Raw genomic sequence first — 26,721 nt, forward strand, 5'->3', positions numbered from 1 at the left:
GTTGCCACACGTTTCATCTCACTAAACCTTGTTTCAGCTGCTTAGAGCTTTTCTACAATAGACACCTCCAGAGGCTGCAGTCCTTCACAGCAGAGAATCAGTGCCTCACAGGGCTTTTGTAGAAATACTAAGCAGAAAATTACTCCGTTGCTATTAAGAAGCTGGAAAGATTAAGACATGTTAGAAACATTCTCAAGATCCATTTCCTTGTAATGTTTTAACACCTTCATCCTTTGGTGCAGGAACTGAAGCATCAGCAGAAGAGCAACGCAGATGTGCTTTTTGCTGTTCTAATGGAAAATGCCTGTGGTACGGCCTCCAGCTGGGGAGCAGTGAGAGGCAGCCAAGGTCCCCAGGTACTTTCCAGTGAAGCTGAGGGCAATCTGTCCCTGCACATACCATTTCCCTATCATGCATCTTTTTCCCCTTCCCCATCCCACCAAGTGCACGCTCCACGCCGGGACTGCCTGGGACTTCGCCTCCCAGCACTGACTGCCATCACCTTTCCGAAGACCATCTTAAGGGACACCCTAGTGCAAATAAAATACAGCTTAAGGAGCCAAGCTCTTCTTTTTCCAACCCTCTACCCTCGCTGCTCAAGAGCCTTCTTTTGTTTTCTTCACATTCACCTTCTTTCCCCCCTTCTAGCCTCATTTGGCTTAAAATTACAATGCAACCCCTCTTAGCCAAACAACATTTTCTCTGCAACTGTGGTAAAAGAAATCACATTTTTAGTCAAAGTGGTAATCACCAACTTCATTTTGGTTGAAAGATGGCTAGGCTAGGCTCGGTCTGCTTCCCCCACCACACAGTGCAGATAAGGCTTCTCTTTAGCATCTGTTCTGTCCAGGTTTGCTTCCCCTACCACACGGCACAGATAAGGCTTCTCTTTAGCATCTGTTCTGTCCTTCCCCCTCCAGGCTGCCTTGATGCTTTTATTTTCCATTTGTTTCCAGTGTGCAGTGAATCAAAGGCAAAGGCACAGATGCAGAAACATCCCCTCCTCCCAAGCTGCCTATAAGCAGATTTAATTCCCAGTTTCTGCTGCAGCTTCAGCCTGCCATTTCCACATATGAGAGTTCTAATCATGCACGAGTGCAAGCAAACATCTCTTCACAAAAGCAGCAGCAGTGTGGGGAGGCTGCAACATCCTGACCAGCGGCCAGAAGACAGAGGTTTGGCAAGGGGAGAGCAGCAGCAGAACCTGCACACCAGGGAGGCTGTTCAGCCCTCAAGAGCATGAGATCCAAGGGAGGCAGCAAAAGGCTGCAAGTACCTTATTTGGATGCACTTTGCCAGCAGCTTTCTATCAAAGGGCTAATAGCATAATAATTTTGGTAAAATAAAGGAATTAGCACTTTGGCTCATTCAGCACTGACTGGTCAGCCTGCCATTACACAGCAGGCTGCCCTCTCAGCTCACTGCATGTTAGGGTTAGCGAGATAGTATGATGCTCCCCAAGCAGGTTTTGGAGGCACAGCCTCACTCCCTCCTCATCCCACCACTTCCACAGCTGAGAATGGGGATCTCCACAGAGCATTACCCTGCACTGGTCATTTGGGGTTAATGCCTACACACCACTTACAGAAATGATGTTTGAGTTTTGCCAGGTCATCCCCACAGCACAATGTGTCCCTGAGGAATATCATTGCAAATGGGGAGACCCACATAGTCTCCTCCTATTTCCAATACTTCAAGATTGTGAGTGCTCCTTCTGGAGCCTTCTGATCTGTGGGCAAACAATCCATCCACACCCTGATTTTTATTCAGCTCTTATCTGGATGCGTGGCAGACCACACAGTGAGCGTTTCCTGCATTAGTTCACTTGATACACATTAAGCAGGGCAAAGCTCAGTTTTGCTGTCAAATAATTTACAGAGGGATTGGTATGAAAATAATCTCTGCATATTAACAGTAGGTCAGGCAAATACTTCTAACATCCATGCAGACAGAAGAGACAGCATCAAGTAACTTATTGTTTTGTCTAATCATTTGCAGCTGTTTTTTGAAGGCCCACTTTTTACATAATTTACCGCTCACGGGCTTTTGCAAATAAAGATGGGAGATCATTTCTAAACACTGCTAATAAGCCAGTCTGTTTAACAATGTACTAGATATGCTGCTCCAGCAATTTCAGCCTCAAGCTTTACAGCTTCAGGCTGTTGCCTAGCTAGAGACAGCCCACAGCCTGAGGCTAGGAGGATCTTTTCTTCAGTGGGAGAACACATGGAATGTCATCATTTCCCTGTGTCTGCCCACCTAATGACTTCAGTATCTGCTGCCCTTTCTCTCCCTGATGCCATAAGGAACTTTAAGCCCTGACATTTCCTTCCTCAGCCTCCCTGTCTGTTTTGAGGAGAGCAGCGGGGGTGAGGTGAGAGGGATCCCTGTCCCATGCATGTCTTGGAGAGGGTGCAAAATGAGCCTGCCTGAAACAGTGACACAGGTGAGGCAGCTCTGCAGCCCAGACAGGAGAGAGATGAAGGGGGAGAGAGGCGAGCAGGAAGGAATATGCAGGAGAGAGCTGTATTTCAAGCATCAATATTGGTCATTGCCAATGAGTATCAGAAGAGACAGTGAGTGAAAGCACAGAAAACCTTGCTGCAGGTCTAAAACCTGTGACTAGAACAACACAAATACAGTGGCTGAAACCTTCGTGGAAGTAGACATTAAAAAAAAAAAAAAAAAACCACCAAAAAAACCCCACACAAACACTAAACCAAAACAAATTAACTTTTAACATCAATGTTCTGTCCACCACAGATGGAGAAGCATGAGGACCTTATCATCGGACAAGTGCATTGTTTCCAGTGTAAGAACACGCCTCGCCTAAAGATCACACAGAAGTTCACCTGCCTGAACCAATGACATAAACCAAAGGCCTCAGCTCAAAAGTAACTCCACAGCTGATAGCCAGCTGGTTTCCTCTCAGCAGATGCATTTATGACATCTGCGTTAAGAAGGCTCTGGCCCCTAGTTGTCTGGTATGCTGCCAAGCCTATTCATACAGGTTGTCTGCAAGCAACCCAGCAGGCAGGCATACAGAAGGCAGTTCCCAAACCACTCTCCAAGAGCAGTGCAGATCAGGACAAAGAGTCCTCACCTTCAAAACACTCAGCTGTGAATTACACATATGTGAGTTTGGAAGAACCCCAAAGCATACACCAAAGTATCTCCAGATCTGCTCTGCAAGGAGACTGCTGGCTGCATCTCCTGCATGTCATACCTGCATTCAAGGCATCAAAGAGTACAATCTGCATTCCACATGTAAGGGAATTAATATGGCACAGGCTCATTGATTATAAGCAGAGGTGAGCAGGAAAAGGGGGCAAAGCTGCTGGGAGCACCATGTGCCAGGGGAATGAGCCATGGGTGGAGGGAGTGAATACCCAGGGAATCGCATGCTGCTGAGCGCTTGACACCTACACCACTGCTTTTGGCACGGGAGCCCTGATAGGGAAGTGTTATGGGCAGTCCTTTTCATCTGCTGGTGGAAGGAACAGGCTTCCAGAGAAGCAGGCATTTGTCAGAAAGCAGTGGCAAACACCTCAGGCATCAGCCAGGCACCTGCCCACCCCCAGAAGCCAAATTCGGGGCCCTCAGGAGTGCCGTGACTCTCCCTGCTGTGGAGCTGCAGAGGTACATCTGCCTGTGCATAGATGTTAGTAAGTGAAAAAAGCCTGGCACCAATATTAAGGCCTTTGAGATGAACTACCCATCCATCCCCAAAACCCCCCCTACTTCAGTTTGCCCACAGAAACTAACATTTGAGAAGGATCTGCCAGGGAAAGGCTCTGATTCCCATGAGCAGGTGCGGTGCTACTGCAGCAGATGGCTGCCTCCCTTCACACATAGGACCATCTGCAAGCATCCGATGTGCTTGAGGGAAAGGTCCCCAGCCAGAAGCACCTAAGAGATTTAGCTACCCTATCTTCCTTGTCCTGGGATATGATACTTGCAATCCTGTGGTTGGGATGCTTTCAACGATGAACCCTTTGGTCTTCTTGAACTTGGCCTTGTGTTGCATGAATAGGAGAAATAGCCTTCATCCACTTCTCTTTCTCTACCGTGGGAGACTACTTTTAAACAGTGGATGCAAATTCTAACTCTTGGTTTACTAAGTAAACTCCTGTTTGGTGCTAACTCTGAGGGGGCAGTGGGAGCAATATGGGAAAGGCAGGGGAAGGTGTAAAGCTCAGGTTTCTCAGAGGACATCAGCCTTGCACCAACAATTTCTAAGGGAGAAATAACATGGCATATAGGCATTATTTTTGGCAATAGCTTTTCTCACAACTAAACCGGAAGAAGCAAACACAGCAGAGAAACAGGATACAGAGATGGTGTGCAGTAATAAGAACATGACAGTAAAGTATCTCTGAGGCAGAGGAACTTAAATCTCTAGTCAAATCAGAAGTCCTTCCCAACTAAGACAAACAGAAAAATCCACATATCACTGAGGTCTGAAGATACTTTCCTTCCTCAAAAGCAGGAGAAGCCACTCACCCCTGTAAGCACAAAGGCAAAAGGATGGTACCCACCCCCTAAGAACTTGCTAATTAAATAGGAAAAACATTTTGGACAAAACTGAAGTATGGAACAATATAGAAAAAGTAAATGCTTTCAAAAGTGATTTTGCAGAGGGAGTTTGGATTTGATTTTACCTCCTGCACACATGTATCAGTGCCAGCACAAAGGCTAGGGTCCACAACATGAGAGTGAGCATCCAGGAAAACAATACTTACAGAAGAGAGGCCTGGTTTTTACAAAAAAAGGCATGGACGCTAATCACAGACTTCACAGCATAAACCGTATGCATAAATCCTCTGCCTTTGAAAATCCATTAACCATAATCAGGAATCTACATGTTCTTGACATACAGAACTGTGAATAATTTTATAGAGAATTAGATTCCTTCTAGATTATACCAAACGAGATTTTGAAACCTTTCTAGGATTAGAAAGTAGAAGCTTTTACGAATAACACCTGTATTTTGAATAAATTTTGGTTCCACTCGGGACAAGGGAAAAGTACAACTGAATGAGAGATTCATTTATAAAATAGCAAATATTAGAGCTAAGTATCATCACAGTTAAAGGTGACTGCAAGTAAAATATGAACATTTAAAGGCATTCCTAGCAACCACATAGGTTATTGGAAGTCTGCCTGCTGTTTCCAAATACCTCTTTGTTTAAATCAGATGTTCCCAGAACTGTAGCTTGTACTAAAGACCTTCGAGAGTTTTGGTATCACATGCTGTAGTAAAAACTTGCACTTTCTTTCTTGAATTTTCCAAATCCTGTACACTTATGACCAACATAGCTCCAAGTCAGTTCTAGGCTACTATTTCTGTTTTACTTCAGGGCTCCAAGCATTCTGAGCTTGGCTCAGCAAAGCACCAAAGTATACAATAACTTAAAAAGACATGTCACCCTTTTTATGAGGTTAGTTATGACTAGATATAGCTATATTTTCTTGTATAATTATAGCAAATTTCAGCTACAATCAGTAATATTTTCTCCCATCACTAACAATATAACAAGTTTAGATTATAGCATATGCACATTATTTATGTGTGCAGTATGTGTGAACACACAGCAAATGCATTCAGTTACAGTGTTCACACACATGCCTGTAAGTTAATGCATACAAATATGCATTAACTTGCATGATAATCTAAAAACAGTGGACAGCTTCATTGCCTATTGCCATATATAAAGCACTTATTTTGATTAAAACTTAAATTGAAGGCTATTGGCCACCCAAAACCCCACATCCTTGACCTGCATCCCATTAAATCATTCTGATTGCTACTATTTAATAAATACACCCTTCCTCAAGAGACTTCATTTTATACTTGTATTTATTATCTAATGGTTATTTTAATGTACCTTTTGGATAATCAAAATACCCAAGCAACAATTCTTTCCCCATATTTTCAAGTAATCAGAATACTTACATGTACTCTTTTTCTTCTACACGCACATTTATTTTGCTTTACTCCAGATGAGACTGAGCGGGGATTATATTTTCTTTATTTTCACCTATTTCTTTCTGGAAACTATTTTGACTCTGATATGTTAAAGCACCAAAGCATTAGATAAAATTCAATGAAAACTGCAGTCCTAGGGGATTTAAGCATATGCTTTAGTGCTTTACTGAAATTAGGAATTTCAGCAGGGAGACATCTAGAAATTCTGGTAGTTTTCTCAAGTATTGCCAGTGAACAGATAAAACTCACATTACTTGCTGAGTACCAGCTAAACAGTATATACATAACAGTAATCCAGTCCTAACCTGAACTATGACATTAAAACCCAGATTTGTAACTTAGATTTATAGCTATGTAACAGCTAAATTGTCAGCATATATCCTTTCTCAGCTGCAACATGAAAACTACCAAATCTGATTTTTTCTTTTTAAAGTTCTAGTTATGAAAGAATCCTATCAGCTGCAAAATCACTAGGTTTACAAAGTCAGTCACCCAAAGATAGACTTAGCATCAAACAGGCCTTGATATTAGACAAAGCACAAGAATATCTGTGTAAAAGTTGTCTTTAATAGCAAATTATTTTTAAAAATAAAACCAAAACAAGAAAACAAGTCTTAAAAAAACCCTCAGAACTCTTGCATATAAGCTTAATAAAATAACATTATATAAGCTTAACAAAATAATGTATTTCTCATGTAAAACTGAGTTAAGGCATCACACACAGCAAAATGAAAAACTATTAGCAAGACCACCTGTATTTTAGAATCATAGAATGGTTTGGGTTGGAAAGGACCTTAAGATCATCTAGTTCCAACCCCCCTGCCATGGGCAGGGACACTACACATTAAGCCATGTCACCCAAGACTCCGTCCAGCCTCGCCTTGAACACTTCCAGGGATGGAGCATTCACAATTTCTTTGGACAACCCACTCCAGTGCCTCACCACTCTCACAGTAAAGAACTTCTTCCTTATATCCAATCTAAACTTCCCCTGTTTAAGTTTAAACCCATTACCCCTTTGTTCTATCACTACAGTCCCTGATGAAGAGTCCCTCTCCAGCATCCTTGTAGACCCCCTTCAGATACTGGAAAGCTGCTGTGAGGTCTCCATGCAGCTTCTCTTCTCCAGGCTGAACAGCCCCAATTTCCTCAGCCTGTCTTCATACGGGAGGTGCTCCAGCCCCCTGATCATCCTCGTGGCCCTCCTCTGGACTCGCTCCAACAGCTCCATGTCCTTTTTATGTTGAGGATACCAGAACTGTACACAGTACTCCAAGTGGGGTCTCACGAGAGCAGAGTAGAGGGGCAGGATCACCTCCTTCGACCTGCTGGTCACGCTTCTTTTGATGCAGCCCAGGACACAGTTGGTTTCTGGGCTGCGAGCGCACACTGAAGCCAGCTCATGTTCAGTTTCTCACCAACCAACACCCCCAAGTCCTTCTTTGCAGGGCTGCTCTGAATCTCTTCTCCGCCCAACCTGTAGCAGTGCCTGGGATTGCCCCAACCCAGGTGCAGGGCCTTGCACTTGGCTTGGTTAAACTTCATGAGGTTGGCATTGGCCCACCTCGCAAGCATGTCCAGACCCCCCTGGAAGGCATCCCTTCCCTCCAATGTATCAACCAAACCACATAACAGTGTCGTCAGCAAACATGCTGATGGTGCACTCAAGCCCACTGTCCACGTCGCCGACAAAGATGTTGAACAAGATCAGTCCCACCACTGATCCCTGAGGGACACCACTCGTTACTGGTCTCCAGTTGGACATTGAGCTGTTGGCCACAACTCTTTGTGTGCGGCCATCCAGCCAGTTCTTTATCCACTGAGTGGTCCATCCATCAAATTGATATCTCTCCAGTTTAGAGACAAGGATGTCGTGTGGGACACTGTCAAACACTTTGCACAAGTCCAGGTAGATGACGTCAACTGCTTTGCCCCTATCCATCACTTCTGTAGCACCATCATAGAAGGCCTCCAGATTGGTCATACAGGATTTCCCCTTAGTGAAGCCATGTTGGCTGTCACCAACCACCTCATTGTTTTTCATGTGCCTTAACATGCTTTCCAGGAGAATCTGCTCCATGACCCTGCCAGGCACAGAGGTGAGACTGACTGGTCTGTACTTCCCTGGGTCTTCTATTTTCCCCTTCTTGAAAATGGGGGTTATATTTCCCTTTTTCCAGTCTCAGGAATTTCACCTGACTGCCAGGATTTTTCAAATATGATGGACAGTGGCTTAGCAACTTCATCTGCCAGCTCCTTCAGGACCCATGGATGGATTTCATCAGGTCCCATGGTCTTGTGCACATTCAGGTTCTTAAGATGACCTCGAACCTGATCCTCTCCTACAGTGGGCCTAAGGTCTTCATTCTCACAGTTTCTTCCTCCCTGAATCTGCCTAAGACTTCTTGCTTAATTTCTTTTTTAACATCAGCATTATTTGTTATGAATAAACTATTTTTTCTATATAAAAGAACCTGACACAAGATTCATGTTGTCAGTGTTGTAAAGATGAATGATAAAATGGTTATATCTCTATGTCCAAGAAGTCTGATTTGCTGTTCCAAAGAAATACATCCTTTCTTTCTTACAAGAAAACAGACGGGAAAACATTTTAAAAGCTGAATAACACTCATAGGGATTTCATGTTGCCATGAAAGAAAACGATCCAATTATACTTCCCTAGAATTTAGTTTCAGCTTTTAAATTACTCTTATTGATATCTGTAAGTCTTTTAAGCATGGAAAACACTGAACACTTGGGGAAAAGGGAAAAAATGACAGAAACAGACAGTTGACAGACAGAATAAATAGAAACCAAAAGGAGAAAAGAATCATCATACAAATCCATCAGTTTCTTTAAAATATTTTTTCTAGGTACAACATTTTGAGGCAAATGTTCTCCAAATTAAGTATCTCCCTCAGATATTTTTGGGTGTTGAATTAACTTCAAATTTTTGAAGATGAAGAACATCTCAGAGGCTGCTGAAGTCTTAATCTGCAATGACAACAAGTAGCATCCTGTATTTGCTACACCATTAACTGCTAGTGAAAAGCTCATTCAGAGTAATGTCAGTACAAGATTACTGTCTTTTGTCTTGATTCAGCAACACATTTAAGACCATGCTTACTCATAAGCATATGAGCTATTCAGCTTAAAGTGAGCAAAGATGCAGCATTAGCCATTTTCCTAGGTCAGCTTTGCACAGAAGGTTCAGCAGGTAAATTCTCCTAAGCTCCCTGAGGAGTCAGAGCTGCCTTCTCTGACTGGTTACGTATTGTTTGAGGGTTTTAAATGCTACTGCATGTTATTATTCCAGTGCAGGATTAACTACAAAGGTACCTAGGGGATTTCTGTTGTTTTTCCTCACTAGAACGTACAGTTATGTTATTCATTCTGGTTTTGGGTTTTTTTTGAGGGGGCGGGAAGGTTGGTTGGTTTTTACTTCTGCTTAACTTTAAATGTCTTCTTAAATCCCAGTGAAATCAAAGATATTTGAGCATGGGCTTAATTGCTGTATCAAACAACAGAAGCATACACACTTGCTCAAGAGTTTGGCTAAGCTTGGAGCTTATTTTGAACTGATCGCGAATGCAATATTCCCTCAGATCTTTCTCAGACAGTTCAACAAAGGAAACATGAACCACAGACAGTTCAGAGATGCCATAGGGCAAACTTTTCTAACCCTGTTCCTACAGTTTTTAACATTGCATTTTTTATACTTATATTGCCAATACTCAGAAACATGCTGAAGGACCTCTATGTATTTCTATTCCATTGGAAAAATATATTTAATAGTTAGTAGAAAAAGTGAAGATGCTTGTATGAATTTCAGTTATGATGAGTGGTTCTTCACATTCCTCAAAGTGCTTCAAGTTCAATTTGTTCATAAATGTAATTTTTGTCTTAATGGCATGAAATCAACAAAAATGACATTTAGTTTCTCATAGTAATAATTTATCAGCATTAATGATACGGAAACTCACTATTTCTTTTGTATAATTAATGAAATTATGCTCAGGGCTGTATTTCTATGAAATACAAATTATTCCCATTGCTAACAGAGAAACAATAAGAGTAACAGAATTGGTGTCATTAAGAGAACTAATACTGTGGATCAATGCCTTATTTACTAATGCAAATTAAGCCACAGCCTATAAGGAGCCAGTTTATTCCAAAAGATGATGACACACTTCCAACCATTAAGGCTACATAAAGGATTTATAAATGCAGCAATTATTGCCGATTTTTACAGAAAACTGGAGGGCTCATCCTAATGTGTTTCATATCTAAATGGCTCCACTGACAGGAATGGTCTCATGGTAATTTCAGTCTGAATTTAGGCCTATTCTTCTACTTGGGTTTTTTTTTCCCCATTAACAAATTAAGTTTCACACAGTACTGGATTACAAATCCATCCAAACTCAACTTTAAACTAATCTGCTAAGTACTCTTCCTCTACTTTTTTTTCCCCACTATGATAGCAAGTCGCTGTTTAGTAAATTGGTGCAGGACAATCAACATTCATGCTATAAATGGGAACAAGCGGCAGTATTGTGGGCTGTCTACATATATTCATAGTGCTAAATAAGAGCTATTTATTTTAGAATGTAAAAACTAACAATTCTAATTAATGTATTAAAAATCCACTATTTAGTAACATTAGGACTGACACCTCATTATAGTACACCAATTTTTATGGCCTTACGTCCATTAAGTGAGGAACGTATTCTAATCATATCTTACTGTTATGCCTGGAAAACATATACATATGTGGAATTTTAAAGGAGAAACTACATATGTCCTCATTAAAAGTAAAAAATCTTCCTCTTTTCTGAACAAATGTGCAAAAAAGTTTTTATATTGAATTAGGATGGTGGTTTTTTCCTTTTTCTGCAACAGTGTCATTTTTATGGTTATTCTATTACTGCTAGCCATCTTATACCACAGAATAGTTAATTTATTTCTAACACTACTATACAGTACTCTTGTATTTCCCCCTTCAAACTGGAAAATCTCACCCTGTAAAAATAATTCTATGTATGTTCTTCCAGTAGCTATTAATGTTTGTTTTCTAAATCAGTCCATATGGCATTACCATTTCAAGAGTCGGTATGTGGGTACTATCTTCCCATTACAAGTTATCAATTACAAAAAATAACATGCTTTATATTTAAAGTATTATAATCTTTCATTTTTGCTCGTTACATTTTTTCTGTCTATGCAACTGTAGCATAGTCATTGCTCTGGTCTTTTTTTTTCACTTTCCTGTGGGCTGGTGATTGTCACCCTTGGAGTTGTGGATGTTTTTTCAAGATGGGAATCAGTCTAGAGAAAAAGGAAAGGTACTGTCAACTTCATGAGGTAACAAAGATTTCACTTCATTTCAATACAGTGCTAGCACCTAATACTAAAGTTTCCACAAGGTATTAATGTCAAAAAAAAAAAAAATTTCTAAGAGCGATCACATTAACATTTTTATTTACCTTACACTTGTATACCTTCCAAAGGAGAAATTACTCAAATTAGAGGTTTCCCCCCAATTCTGTCATCAAACATCAGTTACCCACATATTCATTTAAAGTAAATGCTCACTCACTTTCTCCACCCACATAAATAACTTCAGCTTTTCTAAAAACAAACAAAAAAAATCAATATATTGAGCATTGATTAAAGTCAGGGCCCAAGAAAACGTCACACTACTCAGCTCTCTTAATTGAAAAATGTTCTTGTATGTCATACAGAAACAGAAGAAAGCCCAGTTGCAAGGTGCAAGAAACCATTCCCAGTGTCACAAGGAGAGGAAGAGTCTGGTTTCAGCAGCCTATAGGCAGGAAATATGCAGCAAGTTGTTTTGCTTCTGATGCTCAAGAATCCCACTTTTCTGGATCTGGATCCTCCCCATCAAACAAAATACTTCATTCCCACATTCCATTTGCTGGTCAGTTCACGTGACAGTCAGGGCAGTTCACTTTATTTTTCTGGGCTGCATGCCTCCATCTAAGCCAACAGCATGTTACCATATCTCCTAAATTAATAGGATATTTGCTTTTGAACCAACTAAAGCCCCTTGCTTTGAGGATCTTGTTCATCTCCACTGTCTTTTCCAAAGAAAAGGAGATGAAAATTCCACAAAGTAATGGCAAGAGCCTTTATGAAATGAAACTTCTGTGAATGTCAGCTCATCAAAATAATAAGGCACGGTGGTTTCATGAACACACCCTTCTGCTCTGTCCTAAAGGACAATGTAGTGTGGAAATATACAGTGATCATGCTTTTTCTGGAAACTGCAAGAATTTTTCATTACTCTTTTTTTTTTTTTTTTTTTTTTTTTTTTAATTCAGCATTCTCAGGAAAGCAAGAGATGCAGATTCATCAAATAGTGAGAAACATCTGCTTTCTCAGTTGGAGAGCATATAATGTAATTACTGATGTAACTGATCTATACAGATAGAAAACAGCTTTTCCTCAAATTGAAGTTCTTGTAAATGGTCTCAGCAACTTACCAGGAGTGAGCTATTTAGAGACTAGCTGAGAAGCCTAAGGCTGAGATGAATGAAGATCAGCAACTTAAGAAAACAAACTGAAAGTATAAACATTCACCTGGTTCTGACTGTCAGAATCCTCTTCTGTTTCTTCTGCTTCATCTTTGTAATTCTCATTTAATTTCTTCTTGTTTTCTTCCATTTCACTTCTTTCTTTAGCAGTTTTCCCACTTTCCTTTCCATTCACTTCTGGATATTCTTCTTCTCCTTTATATACCTCCTCTCCACAGTCATTTTCCTCTTCTGCATTTTCTTCTTCATCTACAGTTTCTGCTGGCCTCTGATGAAAGGAAAAGCAACAGCATTATGAGGCATTTTTAATCAGAATGCTCGACGCAATTCTGAAATGTGACAGACATCAAAATCACAATTACATCATTACTGGGGAGTAAGAATGCTAATTTGAGGTTTGTCTACATGGACAGAAAAGGATGTTCCTGTACTAACACCCCATAATGCACTCTTATTCTACATAAAAGTAGTATTAGTGAGATTTAAATGTATTACACTGGGTTAATCCATTTGACCATACACAAAACAACTGGAATGAGCTAGATTTAACTAATACAGCAACAGCTATTTTGTTCCAGCTATTCCAGGTTCTCCAACATTCTACCATTTAGCATGTACTTGTTTATAAAATCCTGCCACAATAAAATATTTGACGCCACTGTTCCCCAAGAACCATTTTACCTATGGACCAGGCCATGCCATGCCAATTGGTCCTGTTGTGCAGCCTGTCTTCTTTGCATCCACATAAAAGTAGCAAGAGAGATGATGTAGACCTACTGGTCACTTCCACAACATAACTCCCCTTCCCAAAGACCCCTATGTAGGGTGGCATGGTTAGGATTTGTTTGACATTTAGCAACTGACCAGCCAAGAGGAGGAACAGGATCTTGTCCCATATTGAAGAAGAGTAAGCAGAAACTCACTATAGATAAAGCTGCTAGCAGCATCATTTCATGACCACCTGGAAGACTGATGCACATAGTATCTAGTTTTTGTCATTTTACTTCCAGTTTCAGCTTTGAAGATTCACCTGACTATTCAGTGAACCAATGCCGCCACTGCCAAGATGACTTATGTACTTGTGTTAAGATTTGAATGAAAATAAAGAGGAAAAAAAAATCCCACAGGAGTGACAGGGTGTTTGCCTCCCACACAGCCTCATCAGACTTAATCTAAAGCAAATAAGCTGAGAACAATAGATTCTCTTTTAATCATAAGTGTTAGGAATTTTATTGTCATTAGCAGCTCCCTTATGAAGGCAGCTCTCTTCTATAGACCTGTAAGTTATGTCTTCTAAAAATCTCTCCCTCACTAACATTTCAAAAGAATTCCCTCATCACCTTCAACATACTAGTAAAAGCCATTTCAGCAATACCAACAATTGGCTGAAGCCTCTTGGTGAAACACCTTGCTTTTGCTTTGATATATAAGTAGCAACATAAGACAACTTCATTATGCCAGTGCATGATACCACATTGACATAGCTTCAGAAAGGACTAGTTATTGTGTTGTAACAATGCATAGAAGGACAGATTACTAGAAATATTACGTGGTTACCCGACCAGATAAATAACAGCTCCATAAGTAATTTTTGAAGTACAGTAGTCTCTGTGTGTACTTTATTCAAGCCTTCCTGACTCGCTTTCATCTGGTAACATCAAGCTGGGCTTATTACCACTAAAATAAAAATTAAACAAGACAAGTCTTAAGAGACGCCTTCAAAGGCGGCACCATCTAAAGCAAACTTGAGCCAACTTTGGTAACCTCCAGCGCATGAAGATAGCAAAGAATCTGTAGATCCGTAAGTTCTCAGAAGTTACCTGCTAGTCTTACTTATGTGACCTACTAGTTTTCTTTTCAGTCTGCTAAGGCAATTAGCAGCTCTGGATTCTGACCAGAAACAGGGGAGGGCGGGACAAATTACATGCACCAGACACCACTAGCTAAAATAAGCGGTTTTGGTTTTGCTTAATGACACTGCTTGCTGTGACATTACAAACACTAAATGGAGAGAGGGTAAGAAAAGAAGAAAACTAAACCCAGGCTTTCTCTGTTAACTGTTGCAGTTATCCAAGATATTATTATTTCCAGCTTTCTGTCACTGCCTGATAGTGGCTACAATCACAGGAGAATATCTGCCCTTGCCTGAACTGCTTTAGTACAGTAGCTCATTTTGGACTGCAGAAGAAGGTGTGTAGACTTTACACGATGGTGTAAACATATGTATCCTAATGGATATGCTTTTACTGGTTACATTGCTGTGGAAGCAGTCTTTAGCATAGAAGAACAATGGACATTTGAGGGGCAGTAACCTCCTAAGGTGCTAGACTCATTAGACCTCATCTGCCTAAAATAGGTGTGGATGCAAATTTTTTAAGACTTAAAACTAATATGGAAGATAAACACATCATTACTGAACTCACTGTACCCAGTTTCTGTACCCAGAAACTCACTGGAAACTCACAGGGAACTGGCATGAAATAACATTCAAATTTCAACTAATTTAACTTGACCACTCAAGCTAAATTGCCTGAAAAATAATAGTACAAAACAAGATCAGTAAAACAAATCCCATCAGTGCAAGTATAATGTTTCTTTAGTAATTGAAAATTTCAAGACAGCTGAGCATATTACTACAATGCTTATTACTACTACAGACAAAAATAAAAAGACATATTTACAGCTAATAACTGGAAAGCAAAATGTGTTCTTCATTTAATCTCCTTTCAAGCTGCACTACATTAGAATGGACATTTCAAACAAGTTAAAATCACCATTGACCCAGAGAAGAAAACCTTCTGCAAGGTAATCTAAAATGCAATATGGTTCTCACTGCGTCCAGAGTCATAGCTAGGCTTTGAAATGTGAAAAGGATCACAGACAATGCATTTCAGAATGCACAGCAGACATAAGACAGGACTGTAGGGATGGAAATGAAGGCCAAAATAATACAGAATCGTAAAATCACAGACTGGTTTGGGTTGGAAGGGACCTTGAAGCTCATCCAGTTCCAACCCCCTGCCACAGGCACGGACACCTTCCACTAGAGCAGATTGCTCCAAGCCCCGTCCAACCTGGCCTTGAACACTGCCAGGGATGGGGCAGCCACAGCTTCTCTGGGCAACCTGTGCCAGCGCCTCACCACCCTCCGAGTGAAAAATTTCTTCTGATTATATAATATAAATCTCTCCTCTTTCAGCTTAAAGCCATTTCTCCTTGTCCTGTCACTACATGCCCTTGTAAAAGGACACCACCACATCATACTCTTTTAACACAAAAGGTGTGACACTTTTCTATTGATCTATTAGCTATGCATAAATTACCATTCACTATTTTAAGTACACCTTCTTCACTGAGAAAGTGAAGCAAAAGTTAGATTTTTGATATGTAGGGAGAAAGAATGTTTATGTGCATATATACATGCAGGAAGGAAAACAGAAAAAGGTAAAAAACCAGAGCATATGGTCTAAAGCCTCTAAATGTTGTACATTCTTAACTTTAACTTCTAGAACAGTTCCAGTGATTTCAGTGAACCTGCAATAGTGAGCTAAAGCCTACATTAAAGTGCTTGCTGGATCAGGGTACAAATCAAAGTCCCCTAGAGTCAATGGGAACCTTTTCATTGAATTCAATACACTTCAGCCATCCCTCTACAACTTTACATCCCTTTACAACTGTAAAAAGTGCCTGTTACATATACAACAAAGTTACTGCAAACTGTGTTCTCTCAGTCAATAAATCAGGATGGGCATACTGAAAGCAAAACAGGTATCCTGATTCAGACCTATGTGTTCATGCAGAAATCATCAGACTCATTTCTAGAAGTCAGCAATGTACACAAGGAAAAGCAGTGACATTTCACATCTTAGTTTTTAGCTTTTCATCACTCATCTTTTAAATAAACAGAATATTCTGAATAAGAACTTCCTATATGGAACATATTGGCTGTATAGCCAAGACAGATGTGGGACTCTGCCACTCCTCTTTGCACTCAGGAAGTCGAGTTCAGCTTTCAGCCAATGTGTTGGCTCACAGGAAGTCATACATTACATTTGGGATTCCTGTAAAAGCTCCTGGCATCTCAGATCCACAGAACCAGCTGTATCTCCAGGCCTGAGTGACTGAGGTCTATCACCACTTTGTAACACAATGAAATGAATATGAGCATCAAATATTAGTACCAACATGTTGTCATGAGAGATTCCAGGATCATAACAGGGAACAAGAGGCACTTTAAAAATTCATGTTGTAAGCATCCAGCCAGTTGTAGCCCAGGGTAACTAAACATGTATACTGTAATGAACTGCAGAATACGCATTCCTGTGTTACTTTAGGCCTGTGTCCATATCACAAAAAGCCAACAGCACGACTTCAACGTGACAGCAATAAATACCGAACTGCAGAAGCATGAGCTGATTACATTCTTATTCTTTGAGGTAATTTTCACAGAGAAGTAAGCAACTTCAAGGACAAGGGACTTTTCAAGGGAGTGTAATGGATTACCCATTCCTTCTATAGTCAGAATACGACAACTGCTCATAGTAAGGTTTGTAATTTTATCTTTTGTATGGTTGCAAGAAAATAGGAAGTAACCTTTCTTGTATTGCTGCAATTTTGCAGTTGAAAGTACGCTAATTAAAACAACTAGTTTTCAAACCATACCTTCACAATTGTTAACGCAATTCTTTGCTTATCAGAGACAAGCAATAAAAAGACTTGCTGACACAATATATGTATATAGAAAGGCATATTCAACCACAGGCATGTACAACCACTGAAGTCATTCTCGACTTCATGCTGGAAATATGGACCCAGACTGTCCTCTGGAAACCTCTTGACTTACTAGCAGGTTGATGAGGAACAGAGTGAATTTCATTTTGCATTCAAGAAGTATGATTGCTTGTTGGTATTTTTAATCTCAGCAAAAACAAGAGTGTTTAAAAAAGAAAGATGTATTCTAATTACACTCATGATGCTATCATTCATTAAGAACAACATTACCAAATGCCATCATCATTCAAAAGCAGTAAAAGTCAGGAAATCTTAAGACACTGAAGCTTTTGCTGACACTGAACCATTTGGCTTCTTTTCCTCTAGAGATGCTAATGTAACCTCTCAGGTTTGTACATGACTGATACTAGAATACTGAAAAAAAGTGCAGCATCACAAATCATTTAAGGTGGAAATTATTTTCTACCATTAAAGTAAAACATAATTTTGCTTTATTGAAGCCATTTGGAAATGTTTACTTTGCTAATGGTCACAACAGACAAACAATGAGGTAGACAACAAAAATCTTAATGGTCACAAATACCAGCATGAATACACCTCACAAATGCAGCATCAGGAACACTTAACTTTGATTGCATCAAACCTCTCCAGAACAGAGCTGCCCCTGCTCCTACACAGTCAGGAATGCTTTGTAGCAGCACTGCACAGATTCCAACAGCAAAACATTTTGTTCCTGAACCAGACAGGGTTGCTAAGTGACAGCAGCCCTCTTCTCTTCCACATCATTTACAAAACCCAGGCTCTTAAAATCAAGTAAATGAATAGTTAAGTGTTCATCAGTCTTACACTTCCCACATAGTAAATGCACTGGTTGTTCCTCAGGGCAAAAAGTCTTTATCCCCACAATATTTAAACTCCAACCTTTTTATCAGTTGGATGCATTTTTTTAATTTTTATTAACAACAAACGCAGCACCTGAGTCCACAGAGTCTAATTTTTTCATAAGATCATAGCACCCAGAAATCTAACTAGAATGAACGGAAACTATGTAACCGGAAGTGTAGAAAATACAGCTTTTCAAACTCTATTCCTCAGTTTCATCTGTGGTAACTGGAAGCATGCATAATTCCTTTATCACAGGATGGACATGGTAGAGAAGAAAACATCTGATCAGATCTCTACTTCTCTAAGATGTAACTAAGTCAACAATATTTTTCACCAGCTATGCACTGACAACCATGTCTAGTTTTTCCATAACATTTTCCATGTGTACATTAAAATTTGCTGAAGCTTCGCAATACAGCATGTTCTGCTGAGCATCCCTGTAGACAATGAGAAGATTGATAAGCATTTAAAAAGAAGTCCTACTGAGGTTGCAGAAATACAGAAATGTGTTTGGGTTTGTTTTGTTGGGGTTTTTTTTCCCAGAAACAGACTTTTCTACAGGGAATGAAAAACGCCCTAAATCTTAAGCAATTTGAGAAATTGTCTGCTCTATGATTGCTAGAGTTTTTCAAGGCAGGTGCACACAGAGAAAGGAAACTTTTTCCAGAGTCGTACCAACACTAGTTTCACAACAGAACTGTGTTTGCAGGCTTCATTATGAAGAAGTGAAGGCCCTCCACCAGTTGGCCATGCAGGCCTTTAAAGAAAAGATCAGACCTTACTGCTATAGCTTCAGAAATCAGTCATCCAATGCAGAAAACAAGGGAAGATTTCTCTTCTCATTCTGAGCTGCAATGAACCAACCTGACCAAGTTTCCCTATCTCACACAGAGAAACAATAAAAAAAATTAGTGTAAATCAGTGGAGCTGAAAGAAGAATATACTGTGAAAATCTTATCTGCTGGCTTGTAAGCACTCAAAATCCAGAAGGCTTAGATTACAGCCTCCTTAGATTCGTAGCAAAATTTCAGCATATGAAGTTCTGCATGTATTCTTTTCAAATGTCATTTTGAAATACTTACTGATGCAATGCAAAATGTTTTCTCATGAAAGGTCCTAGCCTTTTTAATCAAGGAATGTCTCAAGCAGTCAGCCCATTTTAATGTTGAATCACTGTAAACTTTAACATTTTGCCTTCAGCAACAGGGAAGATAAACATTTTGTTCCGTTCACTGAGGTGAATCTTGGGTCTCTAAAGCAAACTGTGTACTCCATAATGAAAACTGAAAATGAAAGGTGCAAATTTTCTGCTACTGATGATACACTCCAACTGCAGAGAGCACCTAGGGGAGCTACACAATCTCACATCACATAACAGCCCAGGAAATGGGGAATAATGAGTGGCATCAGGTCTGCATTAATCAGTGGACATGTCTGTAATAATGGAAAACAAATGGCTAGTGAAAGAACCAAGTGTGCGAACATCTACAAAACCCCAAATCAGTGCCCATTAGATGAATTTAGCATCCAGTGATTCTCACAAATAAACACAGAGAGAGGGAGGTGGAGATGATGAATCCGAAGGGGGGAAAAAACCACAAACCGAAACCACAACCAAATCCCAGATTCATTCTACATCACTTACATCTTAATAGCCAGTATCATATACCCCCTGGCAAAGTAGGCTAGAACAACAATATGCCTGAATTCCTTGTAGGGGTCATACACTAGACAGCTTTGTATATCATAACTTTCATGCTTACCCCCACCCCCGACAAGGGCTTAGCATGGGAGAACAACCCTGCTTATGGAAATGGATAAACCAATGCAAACTTGCAGTGTTATGTCAGTACTATTATGACCAACTGCTAGTTTTGTATTTTACAACTTGTATAAAATTATAGTAGTTGGTTCTGAAAGCTTTGAAACTTAGAAGATTTTCTATCTCAGAGTTACTTTGAATATATTGATATTATTATCAGCAAACTCAAAGTAACACATTTAATTACCATCTCAAATAAGAAACTTGTCTGTTTTGCTGCACCCCTACTAAGAACTGCAATTAAACCACCTTGTTCCCTATTATTTGCACAACTGATTTCATAGTCTGCCATCCATTCCCACGAGTGTTGACACAGAGATGTAAACAACCAACCTGGAGTAAGTCTGCATGTCAAAAGAAGAAACTATCCATTTTGCATTTGGAAGCTGAAATCCTGATACAGAATATAGAACAGAAGGGTCTGGTTTGGTTTAAGGCAAAACACTGATTTTTCCTCCTTGATGTTCAATTACAACTGTCAGCTAGCCTGAAGTAAAGCAAATCCTGTTCTTTTAATGTGTTCTCAGCTGGCAGACAGCATTTTACAGAATAGGACATAAGCAGCTGTCTAGCCAGTATTACACTAAGTTTAGTTAATGGCTAATCTGGCATTTGTTCAACAGTGTACTTCAAATGGCAACTACAGAGAAGGTGCATAAAAAGAAAAAAGACTAAGCTCTATCTTCACCACCTCATTTATGTGTCTGATGGAAATGATAGCATATCAGAAGTGTCAGCATTCTAGTGAAAGCTGGCATGTAAATATTTGTGCATTATGCAAGATAGTCAAGCCCTGACTGGCTGTCCTTTTCCATATTTCTAGCAATAACAGAAATTGCAGTTCAGATAAGAAAAAGCTATAAAGCTTTACATCACAGAATTTAAAACAATTTAAAATGGTCATTAATAAGAACCTGAACATGTAAAATGCTAAATGCTTCCAAGGTCTAAGTAATCTCAGCTATCTGGGAATAAAAAGTACTCAGTGCTATTCAGAAGGACCTGGCTTCTTGCCAGATTACCTAGGAAACTATACATGAAGTTTTAAAATGACAAATACATCGTGTCTTGAAGTTAAATGAATTTTGGTGCTCTGTTTGGCTTTTCTGAAAATATAAAATCAGATTATCAGTAGTGTGTATGGCTGCTTTTTAAAATCTGCCCCCCCCCCCCCCCCCCACCTGCTTCGAGCCGCTTGTCCAGGTAGCAAAATCAGTTGATAGCAACCAAAAAATATTTCCATCTAAGGACAGCGCATGAGCTTCTGTACATGAGCTTAGAGGTATCAAGCAAGTTCCTAGCATTGCAAGCTTGCCAGCACATCCATGTTCACTGGTAACTGTAACAACCGCAGCTACCACTGCCAAGTACAGAAGTGGTAGTTGAAAGTAAACTGTTCTCCCTTCCCTAGTGATGGTCACCGTCCTCTGGCAGAGGCAAACTGGTGAAACATGCACCAGAATACTCAGAGCTGTTGCCTCTGCTGTAGGATCTCCATGGAGAAATAACGCAGCCATCTCCAGGGTTCTTGGATTTCATACGAATTGCAGTTTCAACCAACTGACTTTTTAAGTCCCACCGAACCAGTCAGTTTTTCGTCCACTTTGTAGCCCACAAATCCAGTCCCTACCTTCCTTAAGGATATCTTCTTCCCCATATCTACCACACTTCTTTCAATTTCTCCTACAAATACATAATTCTACGCTGAAAACAAGATAAATGACAATGCTACTCTCCCTTCATCCACAGAGCCAGTTATTCATCACTAATGCAGAGGTTGGTTAAGTAGGATTTGCCCATAGTAAATCCATGTTGGTTATTCCCAATCATATGCACCAGTTTCCATTTCTCAACAAGCTTTGGCTTTCCCAATTCCATCCCTGCATGCCCAGGCAACGTCTCTATACTGCTCCTCAGCAGTCCATCACCTCTTTCACCTCTTTTAGTACGAGGTCCAGAGTCCTCTGTTCAAACCATCTTCCTGCTATGCCTGCCTGTTTTCTTGCAGATGAGTATAATTCTTGTGCTTTGAGGAAAATGCCCTTGAAGATCAACCAGATCTCTGCACTTCAGGGCAGCCTCACACAGGATCCTGCCTGCCAGTTTGCCAAACTAGGCAAGGTCCACTCTCCTGATTTCTAGGATTTTTAATTTGTTATTTGCCATCCCCACTTTCTTCAGGGTCTTAAACTCTGTCATCTCACAGCCACCGCAACTAAGGCTGCCACTATTACATCCCCAACAAGTTCCTCTTTATTCGTGAGTAGCAAATCCAGCAGAATGCCTCTCCTAAACATGTATCCCACTACTTACAGCAAAAAATCGGCTCCGACACACTCGAGGAATCTTCTGGATTGTTTGTGTTCCATCATGCTGCCCTGAGTAATTAAAGTGTATTCACAAACAACTATTTTTAACTCCCTCCCATTTGTTTACAATCTCACACGGAGAACAGTTCCTTACCACTGAGCTGACAACCAGAAGTCAGGAAAATGCCCAAGAATCTCTTATGTTGCTGGAATCATTTTTAGCCTGAGAAATCTGTTGGGTAAAATGTGATTCCTTACACTGCAGCATGTATCAGAAACATTATTTTGTGGCCTAGGTGGCTGGCCCCAAGCTATTATCAACAGACACCAAAAGCACAAGGCAACATCTTGTGGACTGGACACAAAGTTGAACAAGTTAGCAAATTCCTACAAACATGTGAGATGAAAGAGGACTGTCTTGTCAGTAATTCATTAGCAGAAAAAAAAAAAAGAAAAAAGGTAATTCTTCAGCAAATAATTTAAGCAGTTCTACTCTCCACTTCATTCAAATAAACTTCAACATACCTATTTCCTGTATTATTTCAGTTGACAGGAGTTTCTTTTAAAAACAAATCAAAGAGAGAGGATATAATCTTACATTTAGTTATCAAGACCTATTTATTGCACATAAGTCTTACGAATAAAATTTTGGCCACCAAGTACCATGTTGTACCAACAAAAGAAAGTGCTGACAGCTTTAGTAAAAATCAGATAAATCCACACGTCTTTGTAGTTCAGGAATTAAGGAATTCTGACACTGATTCTGTTCCATAGTGCCTTTACCCTTCTCCACCAGTATGAATGGACTGAGATCCAGGTGGATGCATTTGGTAGGTTGTGACAGTAAGGAGTCCTGATTTTCTAAGGCACTATAAGGGCTCTCAGAGCAGTTCTGAAGCTGATGAAAAGGTAACTGATATTTGACACATTAACAAGAGAAAGGAAGATTTTCTAAACCTCCCATAAAAGAAGCTGTATCTTTGAGCTGTTACAATCATGGCTACAAAATTATGCTGTACATTTGAAAGAAAGTGGGGAAAGAACACAACCTGCAACCCTAAATAAATACATCCATTTATTTAAAGAGCTTGATCAAACCTGGTCCAGTGGAACTTCTACACGAGTATCTTCATCTTCCTGCACTTCAGCTGCTCCCCACATTTCAGACCTATCTCCACTGGCTTTGTAAATATCTTCACCTATAATGGGAAAGATACAGAATGGAACGAAGTGAAGTCCCATTGTGACACTGTGTGGCACAACTACCGAACTGCATTCAAATTTGTTTCTGAGAACAGGTTTCTGAGCTGACCCACCATTCCCTATACAGTTCTTTTAATGAAGTTTTCAATCTCCCATTATTGTCAATTTGTTTTCCTTTTTAATAACAAATACTTACATACTACATCATTTGGAGAATAGGAAGGAAAAGGGAAAAGAGGAAGAGGGGAAAAAAGGGAAAAGTGGAAAAAAAAGAGAAAAGGAGAAAAGGGAAAAAGGGAAAAAGTAAAGGAAACAGAGACTAAAAAAAAAATCCTAGATCTGAAGTTCCTTCACTTCTGGCAAAGGTCAGGAGTCAATCTGAACTTAATACATTATAAAAACACCATGTTACTTCTATTTCTACAGTCAATGATAGTACTCTCCAGTAATTAGCACTATCACACACATCTAGCAAAAATCTCAGGCCCTGAATCAACAACAAACATCATGAACCAGGACAGCAGCAAAAGATTAACAGAAACAGTTGAGATTAACGCTGCTCCCCACCCTTGGGCACATGCAAGTAGAATTATAGCTGAAAATCCATATCCACATTAAAAAAGCGCACACTGCTAACTAACAAGGTTAATGGTTACAATGATATTCAATTTTGCAAAGATTTTATACCATTTAGTTTGGGCAATTTTTCCCCCCAATTGTAAGTAATAACTAGGGGTCATCAAAGTTTCTAATATCAGATCTAGTAAGTTTCAGTATCAGCGAACTAGAAGAGTGAAGATAAGTACATACAGAAAGCAAACAATTTCAAGTGAGACACATTCCTCTTTTCCTTCATTCCAAACTGAAAACAGTCCAGAAATTAAAAGCACGGGTTACTCCAAATTATAACCCCCTCTCCCTCTCCATCTATCTAGGAAAGGCAGATGGTCCTATGTTGATGTGTTCATATCCAACATAATAAGTAACTACAATAAGGAGGAGGAAGAAATACTTGTGCTGTTTCAGACTGCCTCTTAATTTTTCATAAAAGGATGTGAACTCAATAACATCAACTGACAATGCAAATTGATCAACATTGCTGGACACTATTAAATAAACAGCCCTCGTGTAGCACTGAACTGTTGAGAAGGAGGTAAAATAATGGACAAAACCCCAAGACTCAGAGAATCTAGAGTCTACAAGCATTAAAAGGCAGCATTGACTACTCTGGAAGTTAGTTTCCCAGTTACTTTCTCATCACTACAAGAGCCAAGGAAAGCATTTACGCTGGGAACAAAATTCTGAGGCATACCATACCGTTGCAAATGGCTAACTGGAAGGAAGGTGCTAGCTCATCCAGATGGCTTTAGGTATCTACTGACAGGCCACCGATCAAAGCACCAGAAATGTAAGCTATTCTCATAGTTTAAGAGGAAGAAAGTCTCTGTCTATGGAACATCACATAACGCAGCACAAGGGGACAGATGTGCAGTATTTTCAAAAACCTCAAGCATTAAACCAGGAGGGAGTGAGGGAGAGGGAAGAAGACAATAAGTTCCTACCTGTGTCATGCAACCAACATCCCCATTCAAAACCGTGTATCCAGAAAGCTAGTAACAGGGGAATTTCAATAAGCAAAAACTGAAATCCCCATGGGGTTTCCTCTAAGCACTTTCTACCACGTTTCTTTGCAGAAAGGTAGTCATGAATGAGAAGACATTAGTTGAAAAGAGTTCTGCACAACCTTCCACCATCTCTGAATACCACTGTTCATTGTCTTGCATGGAAAACACTCTGAAGTAAAGTAGCATTCCTGCTCTTCCACAGAGTGGAAGATGCCAAAACTAGATGGCAGCCTGCAATGCGAAAAAATAGTGACCACAGAAGTCATCAAAAAAACTTCAAGGACAGTGTTTTAACACTGGGAAATTATCCTATTTTCAGAACTATATTCTTTGAAGAAAAGAAGTAGTTAAAAAACAGCATATTTCAAATTATTGAAGATCATTGGTTGGTTTCTGAAAGGATGGCAGAAAAGATTTGTTGTCAGAAAGGGAAAAGTAAAAATTCTTTAAGGAAATAAGAAAATTGACAACAAAAGGGAAATGAACGATTACCTCTGCATAGACATGAGAGTATGGATGACAAATGTCCAAAACACATGTGCCATTAATAGTCAGGAAGAAAAAGACTTTGGTCTGAAATGTGCCAAAACAAGTGAAGAAAAAAATGACATTAACTGAAAAATTGAAAAGTTTTAACACTTGAACAAATAAATAAATCCAAAGAAAATAACAAAGAATGAAATTGGTCTTGCAGTAGGATACATACTCTCATCTTCTGGTACCAAAAATAAAAAGAAATACAAAAAAATGTCACATACTTTATGAAAAAAAAAATTTTGATGAAATGGACCATTAAAAAAATAGCTTAAAATGTAAACATTACTAGTGTTATTACTCAAGCCAGAAGTATTTCTACTTTTTGTGTGTGAATTTACAAATATCTGGAGGAGGGCAGCTGAAAGGCCAACATATTACTCGTTTATGTGATTCTGTGTCAAGACCTTGTCAGCAGGAATTTGCAGACCACATTAATCACTATCACCAGTGCTGTGAATTACTCAGCACCTCCCAAGCAAGGTTGGGTAATTTTGCCTCATATTTTACAGGTAACATTCCAGAAGTATTTTTTGATTTAGGGGAGAAAAAAGAAAAAGGACAAAAAATATCCTATTGATGTAATATTTCATATCTCTGTCTCTGAATCATTAGTCAGTTTCTACAGGTCTCTAAGGGAAGAAAAACAAGAAGGCATTTTAGAAAACACTATACATTACATGAAAAAAAAAAAAAAAAATCCTTCCATATTGTTGTGGGCTTGTATTGCAATCTCTGCTGAAGTTAGAAATAAATAGCGTACCTTACTGAAAAGAGAATTCCCAGCACTTCCATTAGATTGAATGTTTATGCCTACCCCAAATGGTTCATAAAATATTTTAGATTACACATACTCCTCATACAACAGCTAGTTCTGACTTGCTGTGCCTCAAACTGGGAATTTGCCACAATCAGGGTTACGGCAACGTTGTGTCAGAAGAGCTCTAAAATGGGGCAAGAAAGGAAGGTAGGTCCAATCTTATAGTCAAGGTGTGGCATAGTCTACACGTTTGCTCCAAGCTGAGTAGAACACAATGGCAGTAAAGGATTCAAGGGCACTTTCAGCTCC

At 39.6% G+C, this 26,721-nt stretch overlaps 1 protein-coding gene across 3 annotated transcripts in view; it reads right to left on the minus strand.

Moving 5' to 3' along the window:
• Positions 1-8,478: 8,478 nt before the first annotated feature.
• DCDC2 (doublecortin domain containing 2) overlaps positions 8,479-26,721 on the minus strand; it is a 54,416-nt gene continuing 36,173 nt past the window's right edge. For all 3 annotated transcript variants that reach the window (XM_030495552.1, XM_030495568.1, XM_030495560.1), the window contains 3 exons: positions 23,389-23,489; positions 12,590-12,811; positions 8,479-11,314 (listed from right to left, as the gene is read on the minus strand). In XM_030495552.1, coding sequence (XP_030351412.1) covers positions 11,225-11,314; positions 12,590-12,811; positions 23,389-23,489 — 413 coding nt within the window. In that variant the 3' untranslated portion in view covers positions 8,479-11,224. The remainder of the gene's footprint in view (positions 11,315-12,589; positions 12,812-23,388; positions 23,490-26,721) is intronic.

Source organism: Strigops habroptila, chromosome 1 (genome assembly GCF_004027225.2).
Source record: "Strigops habroptila isolate Jane chromosome 1, bStrHab1.2.pri, whole genome shotgun sequence".
Classification (NCBI taxonomy): Eukaryota; Metazoa; Chordata; class Aves; order Psittaciformes; family Psittacidae; genus Strigops; species Strigops habroptila.